Source organism: Ursus arctos, unplaced genomic scaffold, assembly GCF_023065955.2.
Source record: "Ursus arctos isolate Adak ecotype North America unplaced genomic scaffold, UrsArc2.0 scaffold_12, whole genome shotgun sequence".
NCBI lineage: Eukaryota > Metazoa > Chordata > Mammalia > Carnivora > Ursidae > Ursus > Ursus arctos.
In genome coordinates this window covers 45,066,638-45,092,713 of record NW_026622786.1, presented here as the reverse complement: position 1 = coordinate 45,092,713, position 26,076 = coordinate 45,066,638, and the positions used below count along the sequence as shown (strand labels likewise).

Below are 26,076 nucleotides of genomic sequence, written 5' to 3'. Positions count from 1 at the left end.
AATAAAAATATTATTATGGAATAAAAAGAACATTGTGCTAAATGAAAGAAGCAGACAAAATAAATTAATTAATTAATTAATTAATTTTAAAAAAGTGATTTTGTGCTTACAGAGACTTTCTCCATTTCCCTGCATTTAAATGCCTACCCATCTGCAGGGAAAAATGTTTTAAGGTGATGTCTTTTTTATTTAACTCAGAGACTTTAGCTCACCTGTCTTTAGCGCTCACCATTTAAAAAATAAAAGCTATTGATGAGGTTGGAGTTAACTCCTGTGAATTGGTTTTTTTTTTTTTTTTTTTTTTTTTTTTTTTTTCTGGAGGAAGCAGAACTAGTAGACATTTACTATTTCCAGTACTGCTTCAGAGTTTTCCTGTGTTTTAATACTTTGATTAATTCAGTGGATAACTAATGAAGCAGAAGAAGTGAAGTTGAGGGGAGGAGGTAAAGGCAAATAAGAAACAAGAGTTAGATGATAGAGTCAACTCACTTTCTTATTTGGAAATTTTCACTGAGGACCAAACTGAGCCCCAGTCTTCTGTGTCCAGGGGCAATAAGTTTATTGAGTATTATTTTGCCAGATACTTTTCAAGTACTTTAAATGTATTATCACATCAGTTGTGAATGCAGTTTGTATGTGTATCACATCAGGACATACAGTTACTGTCCCTTTTATTTATAACCAAGGAACTTAGTGTAAAGGGGTTATGTAACTTGCCTCAGTTGACATAGTCATTAGCAGAGCTGGAATTCAAACTAGGAAGGTAATTCTAGTACCCACAGTCTTAACCCTAAGGATCTCATGTAAGTATCTAAAACTTAATATGTGAAAAATAAAATATTTTATTTCTACCTCAAAAACTGCTTCTTCCTGATTCTTCCCTAGCTCAGTATCATGTCATTCTCCTGCCAGCTATTGCACTTGGAAAAAATTCGAACACCAAATACCATGGCCTACAAGGCCCTATAAGATCAGGTATCTTAGACCTCATCTTGAACATTACTTTTCCTTTCTTTATTTTTAACCTTCTACTCAACACTGGCCTTCAAGCATACTAAATTTATTTTCATCTTAGGAAATTATGTGTTTCACACTTAGCTGCTTCCTGATCTTCAGTGGCCATCCTTGAAATTGTGGCTTGGATTTCTCCTTTTTGGTACTTACTGTTTATCTCAAACTGTACCGTGTCAGAGAAGTGAAGCTTTCCCTGACTACTCAGTCTAAAGTAGCCACTTTATCATTTGCTAGTTTTCCTTCACAGTCTTTGGTACTTTATGATACTATATATTGTTTCTTTCTTTATTTATTTATTTTTATTTATTCTAGAGAGAGAGAGAGCATGTGCACGGGAGAGGGCAGATAGGGGTAGAGGGAGAGAGGGACAGGAGAGAGAGAATCCCAAGCAGACTCCCCACTGAATGTGGAACCTAATGGGGAGCTCGATCCCAGGACCCTGAGATCATAACCTGAGCCAAAATCAAGATTTGGATGTTCAACTGACTGAGCCACCCAGGTGCCCTGTCTCATCTGTTTATTTCTATCTCTCTTCTCTTACATGTACACAGTAAAAATATAAGCTGCATGAAAGCAGAAATTTAACTGTCTTACTCAATTCCATGTTCCCTCTGCTCAGAACAGTGTTTCACATACCATATATGTTCAATTAAGTGTTTGTTAGGTGTATGAAAGGTTTATTGAAAGAGAATAATGTCATCAAAACTGTGTATAAGAATATTTATTTAGTAGCAGTATGGAGGCTGGACTGCAGTGGGAAAAGGCTTACTCATGGAGACTAGTGAGAAGATTGTAAAATGAGGGTAATGTTAGAAATAAGAAAAAATATAGAAAGTACTAGTGAGTTAGAACCAACAGAATTCTGAAACTGATTGAGTTGAAGGACTCACAGACATTTGGAATAAGAAAATGTCATGAATAAGAAATACTAGGAGATGACAGATAACACTGGGAAAATTATGAATGGTATTTACGAGAGCAATTTTGAGTTTTTAATTTGAGATGCCATCGATAGGCAGGATGTATGGAATTTGAATTTAGAGGGATTTGGACTAAAGATGAAGTTATCTGATTGCCAAAGTTGGCATTTGGAATAAGAAAGTGGATTGAGGCTAAACTCACTTTTTGAAGGCAGACAGAAACAAAGAGGAGGCAAGAAGAAAGAGATCATCTGACTGTAGAGAGGAGGAGGATTGACATTGGATTTGGTAAACAAGGTTGCCTTCTGAAATTGAGGAGGTGATTTCAGAACAACGGTATGTCCTTCTATCTTAGGTGGAAGAAACTAGCATGGCAGTTTCTCTTGATAATATAAGGTAAGCACAAAGGGAGAAGAGATGGTATGAGAAAGAGCAAAATTCAATGTGTAAGGAGTATAGTGAACTCAGTTGGGATTTATGTAGTAAGATTTGGGTATACATAGCTAGAGATTACTAAAGAAATGAGATCACAGCTGTCAGCAGTGAGTGTCAGTAACTTTGTATGGAAGCTTGGAAGATGAAGGCAACGATAGAGATAAAGTTAGCTTAGCTTAGGTGGAAAAAAAAAAGAAGAATGGAGAAAATGCAAGTCTATATCCAAGCAGAAGGAGCCAATGGAATAGTAAAGGAACACAAAATATTTAACTTATTTAATAGAACAGGTATGCAGAGTAGAAAATTTGGAAACTATAACATTAATTTTGCTATTTAGAATTCTTTACAAAGTTTTTTCACTTTTTTATAACTTATCCTTTTTCATAACCTTTAGTTATGTGTAACAGCATTAAGAAATCAAACTTTTTTTTTTAATGAGAGGATTTTCTTAACCAACAGTATTTGAAATAGTATTTTTATGGATAAGTGCAAATGCCTATCTCATGAAGACTTGAATTTCTTGCCACAGAGTGTGTTTGAGGTGTTGGTGAGGCAAGTATTAAAGTTGTGGTTTGAATTCTTACTTTGAGAGAGGGTGTTAAACATGCATTCCCTTCCAGTTGTGGGGTTTTATGAATATGTGACCCTCTATATCACTCTTTTGAGTGTTCTGATTTATAAAATAACGTATACGAAGAGTAATTTTTCATAGGATAATTTAGAGAAATATTTATTTTTTTGTTTTATTTTTTATTAACCATTTTTAAAGTCCTACCATGTACCAGGTTTAAATAAGTTAATGCATATGAGAGGTTATTACATAATAAAAATTCAGTGAGTGTAAATTGCTATTAATATTGTGAAAATTTCCCTGTCTCTCCAAAGACAGAGATAACAGTGCAAATAATAGTATAAGGAAAGTAAGGATCACTTTGGCCATTGCATAAATTATTCTTTTTTTTTTTTTTAAAGATTTTATTTATTTACTCGACAGAGATAGAGACAGCCAGCGAGAGAAGGAACACAAGCAGGGGGAGTGGGAGAGGAAGAAGCAGGCTCCTAGCAGAAGAGCCTGACGTGGGGCTCGATCCCATAACGCTGGGATCACGCCCTGAGCCGAAGGCAGACGCTTAACCGCTGTGCCACCCAGGCGCCCTGGCCATTGCGTAAATTATTCTAACTCGAAAGCCTAAATACTACAAATATTTTCACTGTTAAAATGAGTCAAGTTAAGAAAGAGACTACTGATTAATTATGTATAGGCCCATGACACTATGCGTCATTAATTATGTATAGGAGCCATGACACATATGTGGAGAAGAAGCAATTACTGAATTACCAGGAAATAGTCCATTGCAGTCAGTCCAATCATGCAGTTGCCAGAGAAAGCACATTTATTGGAGTAACCTACACATAAGACTGAGTTGAGTTTGCAAGAGCCTCACCATAGGTAATGTCCTTTCTATCTTTCACGGTCAAGTGGTAGAGGATTGATTGAAACTGAATAGCCCTGTCATTTGTTCCTACATTTCAACCATTTGAGAGCTGTTCTCTGCTGTCTCATGTGCTCTTATGCCAGAAATCACACTTAGGTTTTCTTTGAGCGCCTAAACTGGCTGACAGTCAGGGAATCAATATATCCTGTTGCACAGTGTCCAAACCTGCTATTAGTAGAAAAGTAACACTAAAGATGTGTTTCTTTACAGGACAGTGCAGAATTGATCACCTCTCTGCTTCACAGTGGAGCTGATATACAGCAGGTTGGGTATGGTGGCCTCACTGCCCTGCATATTGCTACAATAGCTGGTCACCTGGAGGTAAGTCTCACGTTGGTCACCTGTGAAAACAAACCTGGCTCTTTTGATTCTTGTTCTTAACTATTTTCAAAGGCTGGCTTTTCGGATTCTAGGAGTTGGTTTATTTTTTAGGTACTGAACACATACATTTATTTGGAGGATCAAGTTAAGCTATGTAAATGCTCTTTTGATAATCGATTCAGGCTATTTTATAAAAATATAATCAAACATCAATTAATATAAATATGCCTGGATACACACAGGCTTTAGAGAGTGATTAAAAGCATAGATTTTGGAGACAGGCAGCTCATTTTCCATCATTTTTTGTGTTTACCTCAAACAAGTTACTGTCTTCTCTGTTTTCTTCATTTATGAAATAGAAATTATAATAGACTTAATGTAATGATTAAATTAGATAATCCATATAAAGCACTTTGCAGATTGCCTTATATAGATTAAGGACTCAATGATAGATCATTCATTCATTCATTCACTTATGTATTATTTGATTTATTAAGCATCTGTTGTGCCATAGATATTGTTCTAGATCTGAGGTGAGAGTAGCAAAAAAATAGGCAAAACTCCATTTTCTTGGAATTTGGTTGTAGAGAATGAGATAGACAATAAAGAAAAGAAAACATATAATGTCAGTTAGTAGTAAGTACTAGAAAAAGAATAAAACAAGGTAAAGTGAGAAGAGTGGAGAAGTGGGCACCATTTAAAATAAACTACATAATGAAACTATATATAAAATATATGTGATAACACATGCAAATATCCTGTGGCAGAAAAGAATTAGTTGTGTTTCAGGGACACAAGTAAGCCAAACTTATTAGTGTGGTATGAGCTAGAGATAGAGTGATAGAGATGAGGTCAGGTGGATGGTTACAAACAAGATCACAAAGTATTTTTTAAGACCATGGGAAGGACTCTGGATCTTGTCTTAGATTTAATTACTAAAATATTAATTTCATTCATACAAAGTTCTTTCATTCGTATTATTTATTTAATCTACTCACAAATCCTCATGAAATAGTTTTTAATGTCACTGCAATTTGATAGATATAAAACCACAGTTCTTGTATAGTCATTGTCTTTACATATTGCAAAGCCATTGAGAAAAAGAACCATGTCTGGAATCCTGGTCAGTTTACTCAAAATACCATGATTTTCACACCGTATTATTTGTGATAACCACAATATCTTTATTATTAAATAGTTATCTATTTCTCCCTTGGGTCATGTTACAAGTTAAATTGTCCTTCTTTGCTAACACACACACACGTGCCAACTGTGAGCAAGTAGAGCTGCATATAAAATCATACATAAAACCTATAAAATGGGTGTGATCCACCTCCCTTAACAGAGTCACTTTAAAGGGTTCTTACATTCAGTAAATACTACCGTAGCTCATTGAGAGCAAAATAGTTTCCTTCATGCTGACATTTCCACCCCTTACTAGGTCTTATTTCCCCCTCAAAATAGATCTTTTTGGTGAGATTCACCGTAAGTGTAAGTGAATCTGTGTTACTTTTAAGAGGAAATTTCATTAGAATCATCTAAATATCAGTGTTTTCCAAAAAAGAAACCAACTGAGGCCAGTGATAAAGTAAATGGAAGGTAAACATTAAGAAGTCTGGATGGAAGAATTGATGAGGTAGACATTAAGTTCCAGTGAGATACATTCAACCTCTTAATGCTGGGGGAAAATGGCAGAATATGTTTTGTAAAACAAAATCCTTTTTGTCTACTGCTAAGCTGATTATATTTGTGAGGGATAGAATTACGAGTTTCAAAAGCAAGGTGGTTAAGAGCTTCGTCCCTTCACCTCCTAGCCAAATAGCTATTTTCTTGCTTTGTAAATCATAGTGTGGAAGGAAATTTAATTCTACCACCCTCAGGGCAAACTTTACCAAAATCATTCCAGATAGGTTTTCACTCTTGTCTTGCATTTCTTCATGGCTTCTCTAACTTCCTTTGTTAGCTGTTGTATAACATTTAGTGACTTTTATTGTCAGTCACTACTGGTACATAAAGCAGGTGTATATGCATTAACACTTATTCGCTTCTTATCTAATGGACTAATTAAGGTACAGATCAGATAATAAAAGAAAATGATATTCAAAAAACCTACAAGCATCATATTCAAAATGCAAATTTTTTCTTTGAATTATTTTCCAAAGCTATTAATTGCAATAAATACTCACTTTTAATATATTTTCTTCCCCCCATATTCATTCATTCATTTAATAAATATTTTTGAACCTCTACTTTTTCCATAGCATAGTGCTAGAATATGGGAATGATATAAGAAAATATGACATACTTTTTCCTTCTAAAGACATTATAGTGTAGCTGGACACACAAAATTAATACACAGGAAAAATTATATAAACAATTCAAAAGTAAAATAGTAAGGAAGGAAGGGGAAAGAGTCAAAGATCAGAATGAGTTTGGTAATTAGGGACAATTAGAAATGTGATAATTACATAGCAAGAAATGACAACACAAAATGAGAAGAGTTAGGAATTCACTAGGAATAGAGATCAACATGGACTGAAAGAGTTGGGGGAGGATTTGTTGAGAGAGGTTTTGAAGTTGGGCTGAACTTTAAAGAGTAATGAGAATTGGACAGAGAAAAGAGGAATCATGTCCAGAAATGGTAAGAAGAATGAGCTGAACACATTTAGGGGAGAGTGATTATAATGCTAGATGAACAGATTGTGAAGAGTCCCTACAAGTAAATTTGGATGTTAGGAATAGACCAGACTAAGGAAACTCAGAATAAAAGTCCAAAGAGTTTAATTCAATTCAATAAGCCATTATTTAGTTTATGATGTATAACACACATGCCTAGTTGGTATGGTAGATAAAGAGATAAATAGAAGACAGAAATTCCTGCTCTTTAAACATATTTACATCCAATAGGATTTTTTCCTAACAGGAAATGACAAGCCATTGAGACTTTTTGAACAAGAGAATGACTGGAGATTTGATAAATAATGTATTGAAGAGGATTTCTTTGAACACAGTGTTTAGTATGGGTTCCAGAGTGATGATATGATGATTAAACAGACAGAGATAAAAGATTGGGTAAAGGAATCAATTTGGAGGAGAAATCAATTAGCTCCAACATGTTGATCTACTGACAATATCCAAATTTTCAAGTGGAAATATTCATTAATCATTTAGAAATACACAACTAGCATTCAATGGAGAAGTTGAGGTTTAGTGTAAGTTTTTGAAAATTATATGTGAAGAGGTGATTTTTGAAGCCAGGATAGCTGAAAGTTATAAATTGGGTCTAATAGGTAGCAAGGGACTGAGCCCCTATCCATAGAGACTTGAATTATTGAATAGCCGTTGAGGGACAAAGAAGGATTGGTCACAGTGGTGTGAGGAAAACAAGAGATGGTACTATCACAATAACTAGGAGTATAGAGAATTTCAGTAGATAAAGGATCCTGGGTATCAAATGGTGTAGAAAGTACAATGAATACAATGGGATAAAATACATACAGTTTTTACTTATACCAAAAATTTAGATGCTTATTTCACTCCTATTTTTCACTCTTGGTTAACAGAGATGGTGGCAGTGGATCAGTGGGAGTTCCCTTTCATTAGTAGTCACTTTCTTTTATGGCCCACCTGTCTCTGTGCAACAATAACTGATGCTAAGTCTGACAGCCCTCTTTGTCTACACATATCAAATTCAGAACCTCCATTAGTGTCTCAAGTGTGTTTGTCCTCCCATAATTGTGAATTCTATTAAACAATTTTACAATAAAATTTACATCAACTAGGGAGCTGTCTCCTTCAATAATAGAAGAGAACATGTGCTGTGGATTCCTAGACATGCTGATTGCAATTTGAGACTCAGATTTAGGCTTATTGTGCTTTGAAAAGGAGGCAAATAATGCTTGTCCTGGGTCTCACTACTTCTCCCTGATTTATCCATCAATACATGTCCATATGCTACTTTATACAAGGCCCAAGATCCTGTCAGCAAACTACAAAAATGCATTAAACCCTCTTCTCCCCTTTGAATCCAGGAGGCACATGCGTCATATGCTCCGTCAACCATGGAAAATGAAAAATATTAGCTAACATTTGGTAGTGCTTGATTATTCATGTGCATTTGTCATTTGGCTCTCTTGTTAGATAGCTACCATTACACTTAGTTTATCAATGAGAAAACTAAGGATTAGAGAAGTTAAATGACTTCCACAGGGTCATTCAGATAATAAATAAATGAGATGAATAGGACTCAAACCTGGTAATCTACTTCAAATTTGTAGTCTTGTAAATAAAAGAACAATTATTCCCTTTTGACTCTTGTATGTGTTGCTAAAACAGGCTTAACACCCATAAGACACAAAAACTGTATTCAGAAAACAAAACGTAAACTGAATATCTTAGTATCTAAAGCCCAGACATTGTTACATATACAATTTGAGCAACATTAATTGATTCAAGAATAACTTTATATGGTACTTAGTATATAGGCATACAGGATCCATGGATGTATAATGCATGTATGTGAGCACATAACACACACACACACACACACACACACCCCAAGTGTAAAACACTTTATACTTAGTCGAATAACTCTTGTAAAAGCTGTTACACTTTGGTGTTTCATGCAGTAGTTTCTAAAGTTATCAGGAGACAAATCAATTATCTGTAGCTATAGACAACTGTTTGAATAGCAAGCAGAAAAGCATGTCTGAGATGACACAATATATAATGTATAGGGTTGTGGAGTGTTTTATTTCTCACAGAAAGTCACAGTTTCATATACACTTTGTGCAGGTGAGAATATTATTTTTATAGTTGAATTTATTCTATCCTACCTTATCCTTTTTTTCAGATTGTAAACACTTATCCAAACACTGCTTCAGAAATGCTTCCCAGTTATTTTGGAATTTATTTCTGATTTCAAGGAAATGCAATTGATGTTGTTCCAGTTCATTCTTAACTAAATCATCTGAATGTTTGAGGAGAGAGTTTGTTTACCATGAAGCTTCTGACTCTCTCTAAGTTATTTCTTTTAAAATGGCTTTAGTTTTCTCCCCAAAGGCACAAACAAGTGAATGCTTGGAATTATAAAATGTGGTCTCTCTCACTCTTTCTCTCTCTCTCTTAAAGAGGTAATGTGCTCAGGAGTTTTGTAACTAAAAAGTATCGGATCTGCCTCCAGTCTAATGAATAGGCTGTAGTCCCTTATGAACTTTATTCTGAATTAGAAAAAATAGAACCCTATGTCATTTCACAGTGTACAGTGCCATTGCCTTATCTCTGATGTCTCCCAAAATTTTGCAAGCAGAGAAACAAATCCTATATGAACATCATGGGCTACTACAATTCAGGTACAAAAAGCACAACAAGGGCCAAATATACACATTATTGTAAATAATTGTTCAAGTATTACTGTAGTGAATGCCATTAATGATTGATAGGTATTCTAATTACCATTCCTTTTTTTTTAAAGATTTTATTTATTTATTTATTTATTTATTTATTTATTTATTTATTTATTTCAGAGAGAGAGTAAGTGAGAGAGAGTGCAAGCAGGTGGGAGAGAGGCAGAGGGAGAAGCAGAATCCCTGCTGAGTGGGGAGTTGACCTAGGGCCAGGTCCCAGGACCCTGGAATCATGACCTGAGTTGAAGACAGATGCTTAACAGACTGAGCCACCCACGTACCCCTCTAATTACCATTCTTTGGCATGAACTCTAAACTTGGTCTGAATAGTCATTTGCAGATCTGTGATGCCAAAATTTAATATTCATTCATATCAAATGGTTAAATCTGAAGCTAAGCCTTTATTTTACACACAGCCTTTGAGAACTGAGACCTGATTTAGAAACACCACATCTCCTGTGGCATTCAAAAGTGGTTTTCTCAGAAGTCAAAACTAAGAAGCTCTACGTCCTAATTACCAAATGTGCTCAGTGTTACAGAATACTGTTTCTGATAGGCAAGGAGACAGTCTCCTACTATCTAGGCTTTTGGTCTAGAGACTGAGACAAGATCACAGATTATATATCATAATCAGTAATTTTATGGCTTCAGAAGCAGTGCCTTAGGTGTATATCGGTTGTAAGGTTGATACAAGAGGACATTACCTTGAGTGTCACTTTTTTTTTGTACTCAAGTCTTTGCCATAAGTTCAATTAGCTATTATTAAACATTAAGTACTGCTTTTGGGGTGAGGCAAAAGAGCATAAGCAGGAAAAGCTTTATAGGCTAATAAAAATGTAAATGAAGTGTTCATCAGCTTGCTACCATGGCAAATGATGAAAGAAACATTACCTGAGAAATTAAATTCAAAGATTATTGCTAATCAAATCAACCTGAATGAGAAATCCCTTTGTAACCATTCAGCGTTTTTTGTGAATTTGTCTCTCTATGCCAGCCCTTCTGTGCACTGAATTTGATTCCAATATCCTAGGTACTCCATGCATTTTTTAAAAAGGATAGATAGATATAGATAAGATAGATATAAAACATGATTTATGTATAAATATGTGATATGTGTGCATATATATATCACATATTTATATATAAATCATGTTATACAATGTATCAGCTAGGCAAAAATAATCTCTGTGCTAGATACCTGTGACAGTTGATAAGAAACAGCTATAGATTTTGATGCATGTGCACTTAACCTTTTTCAATGCCGTATTCCCTACCAGGAATTTGAAGGCTGGGTTATGAATCAAGGTTTCTACAGCTTGCTTAAGTCACATCCCCAGAGTTTCAGAACCTCTAAGCCCCCTATGTGCCAGGATGGCAGGAAATTGCTACTCTTGTTTCCCTCAATTAGGAATCCATGGGAAGACCAATACTTTCTACTTGTTCTTAAATACAGTAATAAAGTAGATGGTGAGTACTACCTACTTTCTCTCAGGGATGTTCCATTCCGGGATGGTATTTAGGGAGTAGAGCCCTTTAAGTATTTTATCTTTTCTGGATATTGTGTAAGCTCTTCTCCCTGATGGCTCCCTTTGGTGGATCTCCAAAGAACTTTTAGAAACTTTCAGAGGTTCAGGTAGTGGGAGTGAGAGGCTAGAGCCCCCCACAAGTGGCTCTCAACAGCTGCCCTCTGTCACAGCATCTGTCTTCTGAGGTATCCCTCAAAGGCACTCAGCATCTCTTCCTCTTATCACTTGTTCTTCCACAACTGAATATCAGACTAATATCGCCATTATAAAGCATGGAACGATTAAGGAAGTCACACAAAGGTTTCTGGAGTTGCTCTGAGATACAATTCAAGTGTAACTACTTGAAGTTATCTCAGACCTTTCTGCCATTTATTTTTTTCTGTGCCCTGAAGCAGGCTACTAGCTCCCTCAGTTCTGGGCTGAGTTGTCTCATAATTACTGTAGATTTCCACATCTGAGAAAGATCCTGGCAAGAGTTGAAAAATCATCCTCATAATTCTCTCCTGAAAGGTATACATTTGAGCCATCCAGAAATCCCAAATTAAATAAGACAAAGGGCAATGGATGCAAATCTTTTGTCTAGAGCAATCAAAGATATTACTGGTAGTGGTCATTATGTTCCTTCATTCTGTCATTCATTCTGTCATTATCTTACCAGACTTCCTGCGATAGTATTCTGACTTATAAGGCCTGTCTTCCTTCCAGTCTTTTTCAGTCTACTTTATCCTAAATACTCCTGAAATTTTGCCAGATTCTCTAACACGTGGCTTTGGTAAAGTCACTCCTCTAACCAAGAAACTTGCTGACTCCAAAATACACCCAGTGGGGGATTAAGTGGTAGTGATCCTGTTCTCCTACCTTTTCAGTCATGGGTTTTCATGCTTTTCATTACAACCCATGCTCTGAATTAAATTAACTGTTATGCATTTATATTCCCTATGCTTTTTATCATACCCTAGTCTCTTTATAGTTTGCCTCTCCCACCCATCCTCAAAGTTCCGCTGAAATGCCACCTTCGTGAAATTGCTGGATTCCTCCAGCTTGATGTGTTTTCATGTTTCTAACAACCAATAGTACTTTATCTATACCTTCCTCACAGCGTTTGACACTGCTTGTTTTATAAACGTGGTTTTATTTTATCATTTTACTATATATTTTTCTTGAGCATAGGAACTGCACGTGAAAATCTTTATAGCTCTCACAGATTCCAGTATTGTGCTTTTGCATATAGTAGGTTTTTAATAATTGTTTGCTGAATATCTAAATTAATGATTATTCAAGTGTTCTTTTACAAATCACACAGAATGAAGAAAATGATTTCTCCTCTCAGTAAATGCACAAGAGATTATAACGATACCTTTAATAAGGAAAGTAGCTTACAAAATCACAAGCAATTTTCATGAATAGCTTCATACAAATTACTCTTATAAAATCTATAAAATGAAGTAAGTATACAGCCTATACAAACAAAAATAATGATTGTTTTGTTTTAAAATTTTCTGCCCATTCAATATATCTTTAAGTTTTCATTTATTTATTTTTTACATGTTAATATTATCTTTATTATTTTAAGTTAAAACAAATTTTTAAAATAGTTGAATAGAGTTTCATTTAAGCTAGAACTCTCATTTTCTTCTCCTAACATCCCTCAAATATTTGTGGAATTCTGTATGCTTTTATTTTTTTAAGTTTTTATTTATATTCCAGTTAATTAACACATAGTGTAGTATTAGTTACAGGTGTACAATTTAGTGATTCAATACTTCCATACAGCACCCAATACTCATCACAAGTGCACTCCCATTTAAAATATAAAGGAGGAATTTGGACTCAATCTAATGAAGTTTGACCCTATCAAAAGAGAGTTACAGAGTTTAAATTTATTCTACTCCACAAAAAAGAAGTCCAACATACCCATAAGAGAGCATCGTTAGTCTTTTAGAGCTGCATGTCTCTCTCTATGACTTGGCTGAATTTTCCTAATCTCCATTCTAATCAGTAATGTTGTCTCCAATCTCACGTGTGAATTGTGCTCTCTGGCATAAAATCAGTTACTGACTCACAGTCCCGTGCTATTACACAGCATCAGCACTGATAGCTTGTGACTCATTTATGAACTGTCAAGATAAATAAGGATCTTCAGATTATTTATATCTGCTATTTTCCCCCATAAACTTATATTTAGAGAATTACTATATGCCTAATCCCTCTCCAACTTGATTTTATATCTTTTAGCCTAATTGGTTGCCAAACTGAATATACAACTTTCACAATGATGATGCAAGAAGGGTGGAAATGTGTTGTTCCAATAAGGAACATGACCTGGTTTAGACGTTGGCACTCCCATCAGCAAGTGTGATAATGTAAATCGTTGAGAATCCAGTCAATAAGTTGTGGAATTATAGTATATTATAGTAAAAGCCTTAGGATCATTTTAGTGATGTCTTATTGTTTCTATTAAGTAGTTGCTTCTAGATTTTCTGGGTATCCCCAGGAAAGTGAAAATCTCCTGTGAATCAGGCAAATGTAGTAGTTTGCAGCTCACTAAGCCCTCTTTCAGCACTCCCACATAAGAAGATACTAGTATGGGGTTACAGAGATGTAGAGGATGCATTCTTTGCTTGAGATACTTTGCCATTCTCCACTTCCTTCTCTTTGGCAAGAGACCAAGTCTGAACCTTCATTGCAACTTGTGGAATTACTGAGATTGTGTCTAATTTAGATAACCAAATCTTTTATTTATTTATTTATTTTTAAAGATTTTATTTAGTTATTTGTCAGAGAGAGAAAGCACAAGCAGGGGAGCTGCAGGCAGAGGGAGAACCAGGCTTCCCACTGAGCAAGGAGCCCTATGTGGGACTTGATCCCAGGACCCTGGGATCATAGGTAACCAAATCTTTTAAATGAGAGTTTGTTTGTTTTTCTGACTTGAGCATCTTTATTGTTTTTTTTTTTAATTTAAATTCAAATGAGAGTTTAAATAAAATTTGTAATTGAACAAACCCAGTACCAATATGTGAATAATAAATTTACCTTTAGTGGGGTGCCTGGGTGGCTCAGTCAGCTGAACGTCCAGCTCTTGATTTCAGCTCAGGTCATGGTCTCAGGATCGTGGGATCAGCACCATGTTGGGCCCCATGCTCTGTGGGAAGTCTGTCCCTCTCCCCCTGCTCCTCCCCCAGTGCACGTGTGCACACACTATCTCACTCTCTCTAAAACAAACAAACAAACAAACAAACAAACAAATTTACCTTTGGTATACTGCTGTCAAAATTGTGATGAAAACTCTGTGTGTTTTAGACCTTAAAATTTGCATATGTTATGACCCAGCAGATCACTTTCTAGAAATTTATTTTATGGAAATAATAAGAAATTGGATTGCAAGAATGCTCACGTCAAATAAATAAAAAAATCTAAGTGCCCAGAAATATTGATTAAATCAAGCTGATCCGTGGGTACAGTGGGATGCTATGTAGTCATTAAACATGGCATTGCACACGTTTATACAGTTACATGGAAAGAGGCTCAAAAGGACTCATGAAACAATGATGTTATTTAAGCTTCATTTTACATTTAAGGTCCTTTTTTCCTTTTTGGTTTATCTTATTAGTAGGCTGAATACATTTTCTTAAAAATATAACTTTACAAAATTGTCTACACAGTTAATGGCTGCACACTTCACTGTCATTGCTACCCAAAGGTAAGGTAACTGCTATTCACATTTCGATGGATATTCTTCCAGATTTTTTCATATATATATTTTTTTTCTTCAAAAATATAATCACACTGAATGCTTCTAAAGCCTTTTTCTTATTTAGAACATACTTGGGACAGCTTTCTAACTGCGCAATACATTCTTTTATTCTTTTATAAAACTATGTTTATTGAGAAAAGTATGCATACAATATATATATTTGAGTTTCCTCATGGGAGCTTCATGTGACCTTTTGTGACTCTCTCTCCAGATTTATAACTATTCTCTTGCTTTCCTTGATATTATATATATGTATGTGTATCTTTTTAACATCATGAATTATAGTGTTTTGTTCTTAATATTTTTATGTTCTTGAATATTATGTATATGGAATTATGTATTTGTTGTGACATGTTTCTTTTGTTCAACATTCAATATGTAAGATCCATGTTAACTTGTGTAGCTGTGATTCATTTATTCTTCCACAATTTATTTATCCAGTTTATTCTTGATGAACATTTGAGTGGTTTTAAATATTTTGCTATTATAGACAATGTTGTATGATAATTTTTGTATGTATTTCCTGGAGTATTATCACAAGATCTTCTCTAGATATAAATCTAAGATTAGAATTGCTAGGTTATAGAATATGTGAATGTTTAAGAGGTTGATCTAGTTGACAATCCCTCCCAGCGTATAATTGGATGTATGATTGTTTTCTTGCTTCATATCCTCACCAACATTCGTATGCTAAACTTGTCCTCCCCCCCCAGCTGGTAGATATGGAATAGTATCACATTTGGGTTTTAATTTGCATTTATTGGCTTACTTATGAGATTGAACATTTCTCACATGTGTGTGGCTCTCAGAGTTACCTTTTTTTATGAGGTGCCTTTGTGTATTTTTCTATTGAATGATTAGTCTATTTTAATTGTTTCACAGAAATCATTTTCAATATATTATGAATAATAATTTTTTTTAGAGGCAGGGAGAGAGAGAGAGAGAGAAAGAGGTGGGAAGGGGCAGAGGGAAAGAGAGAGAATCTTTTTTTTTTTTTTTAAGATTTTATTTATTTGACAGAGATAGAGACAGCCAGCGAGAGAGGGAACACAAGCAGGGGGAGTGGAAGAGGAAGAAGCAGGCTCATAGCGGAGGAGTGGGGCTGATGTGGGGCTCGATCCCATAACGCCGGGATCACGCCCTGAGCCGAAGGCAGATGTTTAACCGCTGTGCCACCCAGGCGCCCCAAGAGAGAGAATCTTAAGCAGGTTCTATACCCAATGCAGAGCCCAACGCAGGGCTCGATTTCACAACCCTGAGATCATGCCCTGAACAGAAATCAAGAGTTGGACACTTAACCAACTGAGCCACCCAGGTGCCCCATGAACAATAATTTAAAAAATAGTTATACACTTATAAAAAGCTTATTATGTGCCAGGAAATGTTCTGAGCACATTGCGCAAATTATCTTGTTTTAGCTAGGGGATAAACATCGTTATTAATTTTGTTTTACAAATTAAGAGATTGAGATACAGAGAGGTTAAATGACTTGACAAAGGTTATTTGTAGATCACAAAGCTAGTGAGTGAATAAGTGATATTCTGTCCTACGTTGTGTGACTTTATAGTAGTGATCTTAACCACTGTTACTAAACTATCGTTCCTTTCTCCTTTATAGTTATATATGCTACAAATATCTACTAATTTATAGTTAATGCTTTCATATATTGTTTAAGAATCCCTGGGATTTTGTGAAGTTATTTTCTTATATTTTTAAAGTTTTGTGGTTTGTCTTTAATATTAAGTGTTTTAACCATCTAAAATTGATTGCAGTTTATGGTGTGAGGTTTTCGATGTTCAATTGTCTTGGCAACTGTTGTTGAAAAGCCTATTTTTTCCTTATTGATCTACAATACCAACTCTGTCATATATCAAATATCTATTTAATTGTGAATCTGTTTCTAAGTCTTTATTCTATCAGTTGATCTATTTGAATATTTATGGAACATTATCACAGTATCTTAATTACTAGCTATAGAAAAAGTCTTAGTCTATCTAAATATTCATTTATCACACAGTGGTTGCTCACAATATCCTCTTAATATTTTTTTTTCCCATAGCATCAATATTGGTATGTTCTTTTTCATTCCTGATACTGGTTATTTTGGTCTCTTTTTACTTGTTAGTGTTATCAGAATTTTAGTAATTTTGTAAGTCTTTCCAAAGAACCAACTTCTGGTTTTGTTGATTTTCTGTTTGTTTTCTTTTTCATTGATTTTTGCTCTTTTCAGTTTATTTTTTGTTTATTTTTATTGACACATAATTGGCACACAATATCCTATTGGTATGATACTTTCACAAAAACAGACATATAGATCACTGGAATAAGAACGTATAAAGAACTTACACTTATACATTTTGGGTATTAACCCCTTATTGAATGTATGATTTGCATATATCTTCTCCCATTCAATAGTTTGCCTTTTCATTTTGTTGATGGTTTCCTTCACTGTGCTTTAATAAGTTTTTAGTTTGATGTAATCCCATTTGTTTATCTTTTATTCCACTTGCCTGAGAAGACTGGTCCAAAGAAATATTGCTAAGACCAATGCCACAGAGCTTACTGCCTATGTTTTTTTTTTTTTTCTAGGAGTTTTATGGTTTCACATCTTCATTTAAGTCTAATCCGTTTTGAATTTATTTTTATATATGGTGTAAGGTAGTGGTCCTGTTTTATTCTTTTGCATGTAGCTGTCCAGTTTTTCCAATACCATTTATTGAAGAGATTAATTGACCATACATTTGTAGGCTTTTTTCTGGGTTCCCTATCTAATTCCAGAAATCTGTATGTCTGTTTTTGTGCCACTATCATACCATTTTGATTACTCTAGCTGTGTAGTATGTTTTGCAACTGGAGAACATGATGCCTCCAGCTTTGTTCTTCTTTCAAGATTGCTTTGCTGTTTGGGGTCATTTGTGGTTCCACACAAATTTTAGAGTTCTTTATTTTAGCTCTGTGAAAAATGTTGTTGGTATTTTGATAATGATTTCATTAAATCCATAGATCACTTTGGGTAGTATGGACATTTTAATAATGTTAATTCTTCTAATCTGTGAACATGGAATATCTTTTCACTTATTTGTGTCGTCTTCAGTTTCTTTCATCAGTGCCTTATGGCTTTCAAAATATAAGTCCTTTACCTCCTTACTTAAATTAATTCCTAGGCATTTTATTCTTTTTGATGCAATTGCAAATGGGATGGTTTTCTTTTCTTCTTCTTCTTTTTTTTTAAGATTTTATCTATTTATTTGAGAGAGAGAAAGATAGTGAGAGCATGAATAGGGGGAAAAGGAGCCCAACATGGGGCTCAATTCCAGGATCCTGGGATCATGACCTGAACCAAAGGCAGATGCTTAACCAACTGAGCCACCCAGGCACCCCAGGATTGTTTTCTTAATTTATTTTTTTTGAAGACTGATTGATTGAGTGATTGATTTATTGGAGAGAGAGAAAGAGAGAGCACACACATGCAAGGGTGGGGAAGGTAGCCGAGGAAGAGAGAGAGAGAGAATCTTAAGCAGGCTTCACACCCAGTGTAGAGCTCAGTGGGGGAACTCGATCTCACAACCCTGAAATCATGACCTAAGCCAAAATCAGGAGTTGGACACTAAACTGACTGAGCCACCCAGGCAACCTAATTTCTTTTTCTGATATCTTGTTATTAGTGTATAGGAAAGCAACTGATTTCTCTGTTTTAATTTTGTGTCTTGTGACTTTACTAAATTTATAAGTTCTAACAGTTTTTTGATGGAGTCTTTACTGTTTTCTATATATAGTATCATGTCATCTTCCTTTCCAGTTTGGATGCCTTTTATATCTTTTTCTTTCCTAATTGCTCTGGGTAGGATTTCTAATACTATTTTGAAAAAAAGTGGCAAAAGTTGGCATTCTTGTCTTGTTTCTTGTCTGAGAGGAAAAGTTCAGCTTTTCACCATTGCGTATGACGTTAGGTGTGGGTTCGTCATATATGGCCTATATTATGTTGATGTATGTTCCCTCTATACTGACTTTTTGAATTTTATCAGATGATTTTTCTGCATCTGTTGAAATGAGCATATTATTTTTATCCTTCTTTTTGTTAATGTGGTATATCATATTGATTGATTTTCAGATGTTCACCGTTTTTACATCCTGGAATAAATCTTAATTATAGTATATGACCCTTTTAATGTATTGTTGAATTTAGTTTGCTGTTTTGTTGAGGATTTTTGTACCTATGTTCATCAGGGATATTGTTCCATAATTTTGTAGTGTCTTTGTCTTGTTTGTTATCCAGGTATTGTTGGCCTCATAAAGCATTCCTCCCTCTTTAATTGGAATACTTTAAGGAAGATAGGATCTAACTGCTCTTACCTATCTTTTCTTATTTTCAAATTTATTTGAGTTACTTTTGCTATTTTTTTTCTAGTTTCTTAAAGTGGATACATGGCTTAACTCATTAACTTTTAGCCTTTTTTTTTTTTCCTAATCACTTTTGAGTCTATATTTCAAAATTCTATTTTGGCTATATTATTCAAGTTTCTGTATGTCATATCTTGTTAATATTCAGTTCAAACTATTTTCTTATTTCTACTCTGAATTCTTTTTTGACCCACAAGTTATTTAGAAGCTTCTGACTTTATAAATTTAGTATTTTTTATTTACCCTTTTCTTATTGATTTTAAAGTTAATTCACACTGTGGTCAGAGAACTTTGTCATTGTCTCCCAGTATTTGAAATGTATTGAGTGTTGCTATATGGGCCAATATATGATCAATTTTGTGAAAGTTCTGTGTGTTCTTGAAATGAATGTGCATTCTGCTATTGTCTGTTAATGTGTGTTGTATGTGCCAATTAGGTTAAGTGTTTATGTCCTTCATATCTTTTACATACTTTTGTGAGGGTTTTTTTGGCTTATGTTATCAACTATGTGTTAAAAATCTACCAGGATTGTAGATCTGTTTCTTGTTTTAATTCTGTACAATTTTTTCCTAATATATTTTGATACTGTGTTACTAAATATGCACAAATATAACATGATTATAGTTTCCTGGGGGAATCAATCCTTTCATTACAACAAATTAACCTTCTTTATCTCCAGCAATGTCTTACTTTACCAATGAAATCTAATTTTTCTCATATAAATAAAGCAGTATCAACCTCTCTTGCTTAGAATTTATTGGGCATATCTTTTTCTATCCTTTTGCTATAAGCCTTCCTAAATGTTTTACTTCAGAGATGTCTCTTATAAATAGCATATAATTGAATTTTATTTTATCCTACTCAGAAATTCATCATTTTAAAGATTAATCCATTTGCATTGTATACTTAGAGTATATTTTGAACTTTGATTTGCTCTATCTTGCTTTATGCCAAAAAATTAAGTGCCTGAATATGGATGGTCTATTTCTAGATACTTTATTCTATCCTACTATTCTGTTTGTTTGTTGTATGTGAAAAGCACTTGGCTTTCATTGCCTAAGCTTTATAATGAGTTTTGATATCCAGTGGTATAAATGTGCTAATTTTTTAAAATTACTATTTAAGTCTTTCATTGCCAGTTTTGGCCTTTTACATCCTTTATAAATTTTAAAATCTGTCCATTTCTTTGATATTACAACTATGGGTCTTTTTTTTCTCATTTATTTACTTTAATCCCATATTCAAAATAAGCCACATTCTATTCCCACATCATGCTCAAACTCAGGATCCCATCAAATAAATCAGGTTCAAGTGTGGATGAGAATTCTTGAGTTTGGTGCCTCTACTATGATTTATCTCAGTTGGATTCCTGTGAAATAAAGAGACAGGTTGTTTGCCTCCCACACACCCAGCATTCAGTGTGAAGGAGACATAGATAATCACAATAGATGTACCTATTCAAAACGTAGAAAATGGGCACACACAGCAGATAATCTCATATCGGTGTCACAAAGACTCAAAGACCACAGTATGGTCAAGTAGTAAAAATAGTAATGAATGATTGTAGTGAGCTGTGAAGGCTCTTGGTCATTTATACAATTTTGAAGGTAAACATTTTCAGGTAATAAATGGTCATGTGTGTGTATGTTGCATTTAAATATAAATGCACAACTGCAATTTGATTACTATAATTTTTATCATGCTATATATTCTAATTTTTTATCATTCCACTTTTTTTTTTAAATCATCTAAATTTTTAGAGGTACCATATATCTGGAATAGATCAGGTCCTAGGTATTTGGATAAAGCATACTCTACTGTAGCTTTCTCTCCTTTTAAGTCGTCAAATCATATTATATTTGTATACTTATCAAGTTTGGGCCATGAAAACAGGCTCTTTCCTTTATACTGTACAGAACATGCTTCCCTGTACCTTATATGGGGGACACATGAAGGAATAATACTAAGATCAGCAAAATAGTAAACATCTCATGGCCAATAAAATTCTATAAAATATTTTAGAAGTTTTAATTTTAATTCTGAAGGTATCAGAAAGTGTCCATCTTGGCTTGTAAAAGAACATCAGTGTCTCTTCTACAAGTGCCATAAATAAGACAGCAAGTGGCAGATTTATTGTTGATCTATGTTTAATTTAAACTTGTTTTTGGAATATAGGAAAAGCAGTGAAGGAAACTGACAGCTTTGAAGAGATATATGGTCTAAAACTCTGTACTACATCACTCATTTCAAATTAAGGCTCGGTATTATACTTTCTGAAAGATATCAGATGTGGAAAGAGACAGAGTGTGGTCCTATTCTTTAGAGAGGCAAAACACAGAAATAAAGAACCTCTTAAATTATTGAATTTGTGAAACATGTCCAATTATTTGTCACTGTAAATGTAGCAGCCTCTAACCTGAGGTGTGCTGACTAGTGATGACCTTATGTGTTTGGATGCTTACTGGCTTTTGCACCTTTATGACAGAACATTGAGGTTTATTTTATGTTTAGATAATTTATTAGTGTATATGTGTGTAATCCTGTTTATCTTGCTATTTTATCAGGTTGCTAGTGTGAGCCCAATATTTTACAAAGTTATATATCAAATAATATATGTATTATATATAGACTTTAGCAATTTCAAAAGACATTTTTTGATACAGTAGATTTCTGTACCAACAGTATGTCATTGGCTAAACTATGGGAAGTAAACTATAATACAGATTAAGCTCCCTATCTGTGAAAACAACTTACATTGAGTGTTTTCAATATGCCAGTCATTTTCTAAGCACTTTACATTGATTATCTCTTTATATTCTCATAATAACCCCAAAAGATAGGTAATATTATTATCCTCATTTAATAGATGAGGAAACTAAGTCACTGTATTGTATATGGGAACATTAAGGGTGGGAGAAATAGTATAAGAAACACCATGGTATATGTGGGGAAATACAAGTTCTGTCTAAACTTTACAGTTTAAAATGAGGGAATTTGGAAAGCTGCTGGAGAGGCAAGCAGTGGCTCTTTCAGGGTGAGACTTGTATGTCATCTATGGAGTGGGAAGCCAATATTTTTATATTGTATTAAATTGAATTATTTGTTGATATTGACATATAGATATATTAAGTTAAAGATGTACCAAATGACATAGGAAGAAAAATCTGGGGTGCTGGGGTGGCTCAGTCAGTTAAGCGTCTGCCTTCGGCTCAGGTCATGATCTCAGGTCCTGGAATGGAGTCAGTGTTGGGCTTTGTGATCAGTGGGGAGTTTTCTCTCTCTCCCTTTGCCCCTCCCCCTGGCTCAGGCACACATGCATGTTCTCTCTCTCTCTCTCTCTCAAATAAATAAACTCTTTTAAAAAATCTAATTCTTTTTCTTCACATTCAAAAAGTTTTCCAAACTTTCTATTTTATAACTTGCAATTCTATATGTTTCCATTTTGGAATTCACTCTTTGGCTGTAAAACTATCTTCTTTGCTTTATCAATTCAGTGGGCAGGAGTAAAGGAACTCTGTCATAATGTACAAGAAATAGAAACCTAAGCAACCCATCGGACATCTAAAGATATGGTAAGAAAAAGAAACATTTCTGAAAAGGCCTACTTGGCCAGAGATACATTAAATCTAGACTGTAGGCCCAAAGACTTGTTTTTGGTATGTGAAAAATTGATTTTTGAAAGACCTAACACATTCACAAAGTCATATATTTCAGAGTGTACTTAAATATCTATATCACATCTCAGCTTTAGAGGGATTTTCTTTAAACATATCTTATACCGACCTGCAGCCAGTGTTTGTTACTGTTCCTGATAGAAACTCCTTGAGTGGAATTACAGAATTATTATTTCAGTATTAGAGGTGAAGATTGAAGCACATAAATGATTTGCCAGAGAGCAAAGTGAAAGTTGGGAGAGTGCCTAGAGAAGAACATAGAGCACTGAAATCTTAAACCCAAAGCTTTGGTGTTCTAGGTTTAGTAAAGACCATACTTCTACTAAGATGCTGGAGTAGAACTGAGCATGGTTATTCAAATTACTATCCCAGTTTCTAGCAGACACCAGTCATGAGGCAGTATACCTATTGATTAAAAGTGTAAGTATGCTCTGGAGGCAAGAAAATTTAGGTTTAAATCTCAATTTTGCTGTTTACTACTTATTTGGCCTAGTGTTGGGATGGGGTGATTAACCCTAAATTTCTTTCTCTCTAACATAATCATAATAACAGGATTTACTTTTCATGTTGTTGTGAGGAACGAATGTAGCTGAAGAGACTAGTACCATGACTGGTATTGATATATGCAGGTTCTGGGTCCTTTATTCATCATAAATATGCCGATAATGTGTGACTGTACGTTTCTTTAGAAATATATACAGGAACTCTGTTAAAGATATGGCTATCTATAAAATCCATACACATTCCCTTTGTTTTGTCTTGTGTTTGGTTAGAACATTTAACATGAGATCTAGCCTCTTAACAAATTTTGACGTGTACACTACTGTATTGTTAACTATAGGCAATATGTTGTACAACAGGTTTCTAGAATTTATTCAACCAGCATAACTGAAACTTTATACCCATTGAACAACTCCCTACTTTCCCCATCCAACAGCCCCCAGCAACCACTATTGTGTTCTCTGCTTATAAAAGTTTGACTATTTTAGATACTCACATAAAAGGAATCAGGCTGTTATTTGTCCTGTGATGCTTATTTCATTTAGCATGATGTCGTCCAGGTTCATGAATGTTGTTGCAAATGGCAGAATTTTTTGAGGCTAAATAATATTCTGTATTCATTACCACATTTTCTTTATCTATTCATTTCTCAATGGACATGGGTTGTTTCCATATATTGGCTATTGTAAATAATGTTGCAATAAACATGGGAGTGCTAATACCTGTTTGAGATCCTGATTTCAATAATTTTAAAATATCCAGAAGTGGTGTTGCTGGATCATTTGATATTTCCATTTTTAATGTTTTGAGGAATGTCTGTAGTATTTTGCATAACTGCTGTACCATTTTATATTTCTTCCAACAGTGTATAGGGGTTCCAGTTTTTTCACAACCTCACCAACACTTTTTTTTAAATAATAGCTATCCTAGCAGGTGTGAGGTGATATCTCATTGTGATTTTAATTTGTATTTCCCTAATAATTAATGATATAATGCATATTTTCATTTTCATGTTGGCTATGTGTATGTCTTCTTTGGAGAAATGTCTGTTCAAGTCCTTTGCCCATTTTTTTAATTGTTTTCTTTGCTATTGAGTTACAGGAGTTCCTTATATATTTTTTGAAATTAGTCCCTTATCAGAAATATGGCTTGCAAATATTTTCTCCCATTCTGTATGTTGCCTTTTCATTCTGTTGATTATTTCCTATGCCATGCAAAAACTTTTTAGTTTGATGTAGTACCACTTGTCTCTTTTTGCTTTTGCTGCCTGTGCTTTTGGTGTCATATTCAGGAAACTCTGAGAAGTGTTGGATAAGTCTATTACCTTGATTGTGGTGATGATACCGTGTGTGTTTACATATGTCCAAATTCATCAAGTTGTGAACATTAAATATGTGCAGTTCTTTGTATATAAATTATAAGAACATAAAAGTCAATAGCATCAGTCATATTAAACGCTTATATACAGAGAGGGTCTAACAGAAGGATAGTTCAAATTCATAGATCAGTTACAAGTCCCAGAAAAAGACTTCTGTGCAGAAAATTGACCCATTTTGTCCTAGGAGATGAAGCTTTTGGATGACCCTACTGTGGCAGAGCTACTCACCAAAATCTATGTTCTTTTCTCCTTCCTGGATGTTCAGGAAGAGTGCGTTTCCCAGTCTTGCCTGCAGTTTGGTTTGGCTTCACAACTGAACACTCAATGAAAGTGAGGCACACTGTTTTCAGGTGTGGCCTCCAAAAACCTCCATAGCTCCTCCTCCACACACTTTTCTTCTTTCTTGTTGACTGGAATGAAGCCAGCTTTTCAAGAAAATATTTGGTGAAAATAGCAGAAACTTCTAAACAACTGTGTGGAAGAAGGCTCCATGCCATCTTTTTTGCCTAGTGATTATTCGTAAATGAGCAAGAAATGAACTTCTACTGGGTTTGAAACATAAATTTGTGGGTCCATTTATTGCAGCAGCAACTATTACCATATTATAGCTCTTAATTATAATGATATGGTATATTGTATGAGATATATATGAGATACAATGAAAATTATAGTATTCTGAAATAGGATATCAGATATCCATTTTTGTGGGCCTTCACAAGAGGAGGAGGCATGGAGAGAGGATTGGGAAGTGGAAAAGAGAAAGCGGGGACTGTATCTCTGCATCGTTTTTAAGTCAGATCTTCAACTTTGACATTGATTCTCAGGCTGATTGTAAGTGGTTAGATGTTCTTTGAAAGCCAGATTAAAGAGAAAGCACTGTAGAAGCCTATTGCAGGACTCACAGGAAGCCTACTCACACTGACATTAAGCATCAGGATGTTTATTGGAGCATGCCTTCAGAATCAACACCTATAGGGAAGGGGAGGAAGCAGGACTGACGTGGGGAGAAATTGGACTATGATGCAGTCTCAGTAAAAGCTCAGTAAGCCCCATAGAGAGCTCTGAAACTGGGATGACCTTTGAGAGTTTTCCAAGTTGGAATGAGAAGGTTGAGGTTTTATACTGGCAGAATAACGAGTCGCTAGATTCTGGTGGCAGGGCAGCTCTCTTTAGCCAAGGGATATCTCCAGAGAGGCAGATAGCGGAGGGCTGTGCTCTTAGCCCAGCAGTATTCCTGGCAGCTTAGGTAAT

At 34.7% G+C, this 26,076-nt stretch overlaps 1 protein-coding gene across 3 annotated transcripts in view; it reads left to right on the top strand.

The window, feature by feature from the left end:
* Positions 1-26,076, top strand: part of TNNI3K (TNNI3 interacting kinase) — a 308,994-nt gene that overhangs the window by 67,037 nt on the left and 215,881 nt on the right. For all 3 annotated transcript variants that reach the window (XM_044383733.2, XM_057310556.1, XM_057310557.1), the window contains one exon: positions 4,076-4,186. In XM_044383733.2, the coding sequence (XP_044239668.1) occupies positions 4,076-4,186 (111 nt within the window). The remainder of the gene's footprint in view (positions 1-4,075; positions 4,187-26,076) is intronic.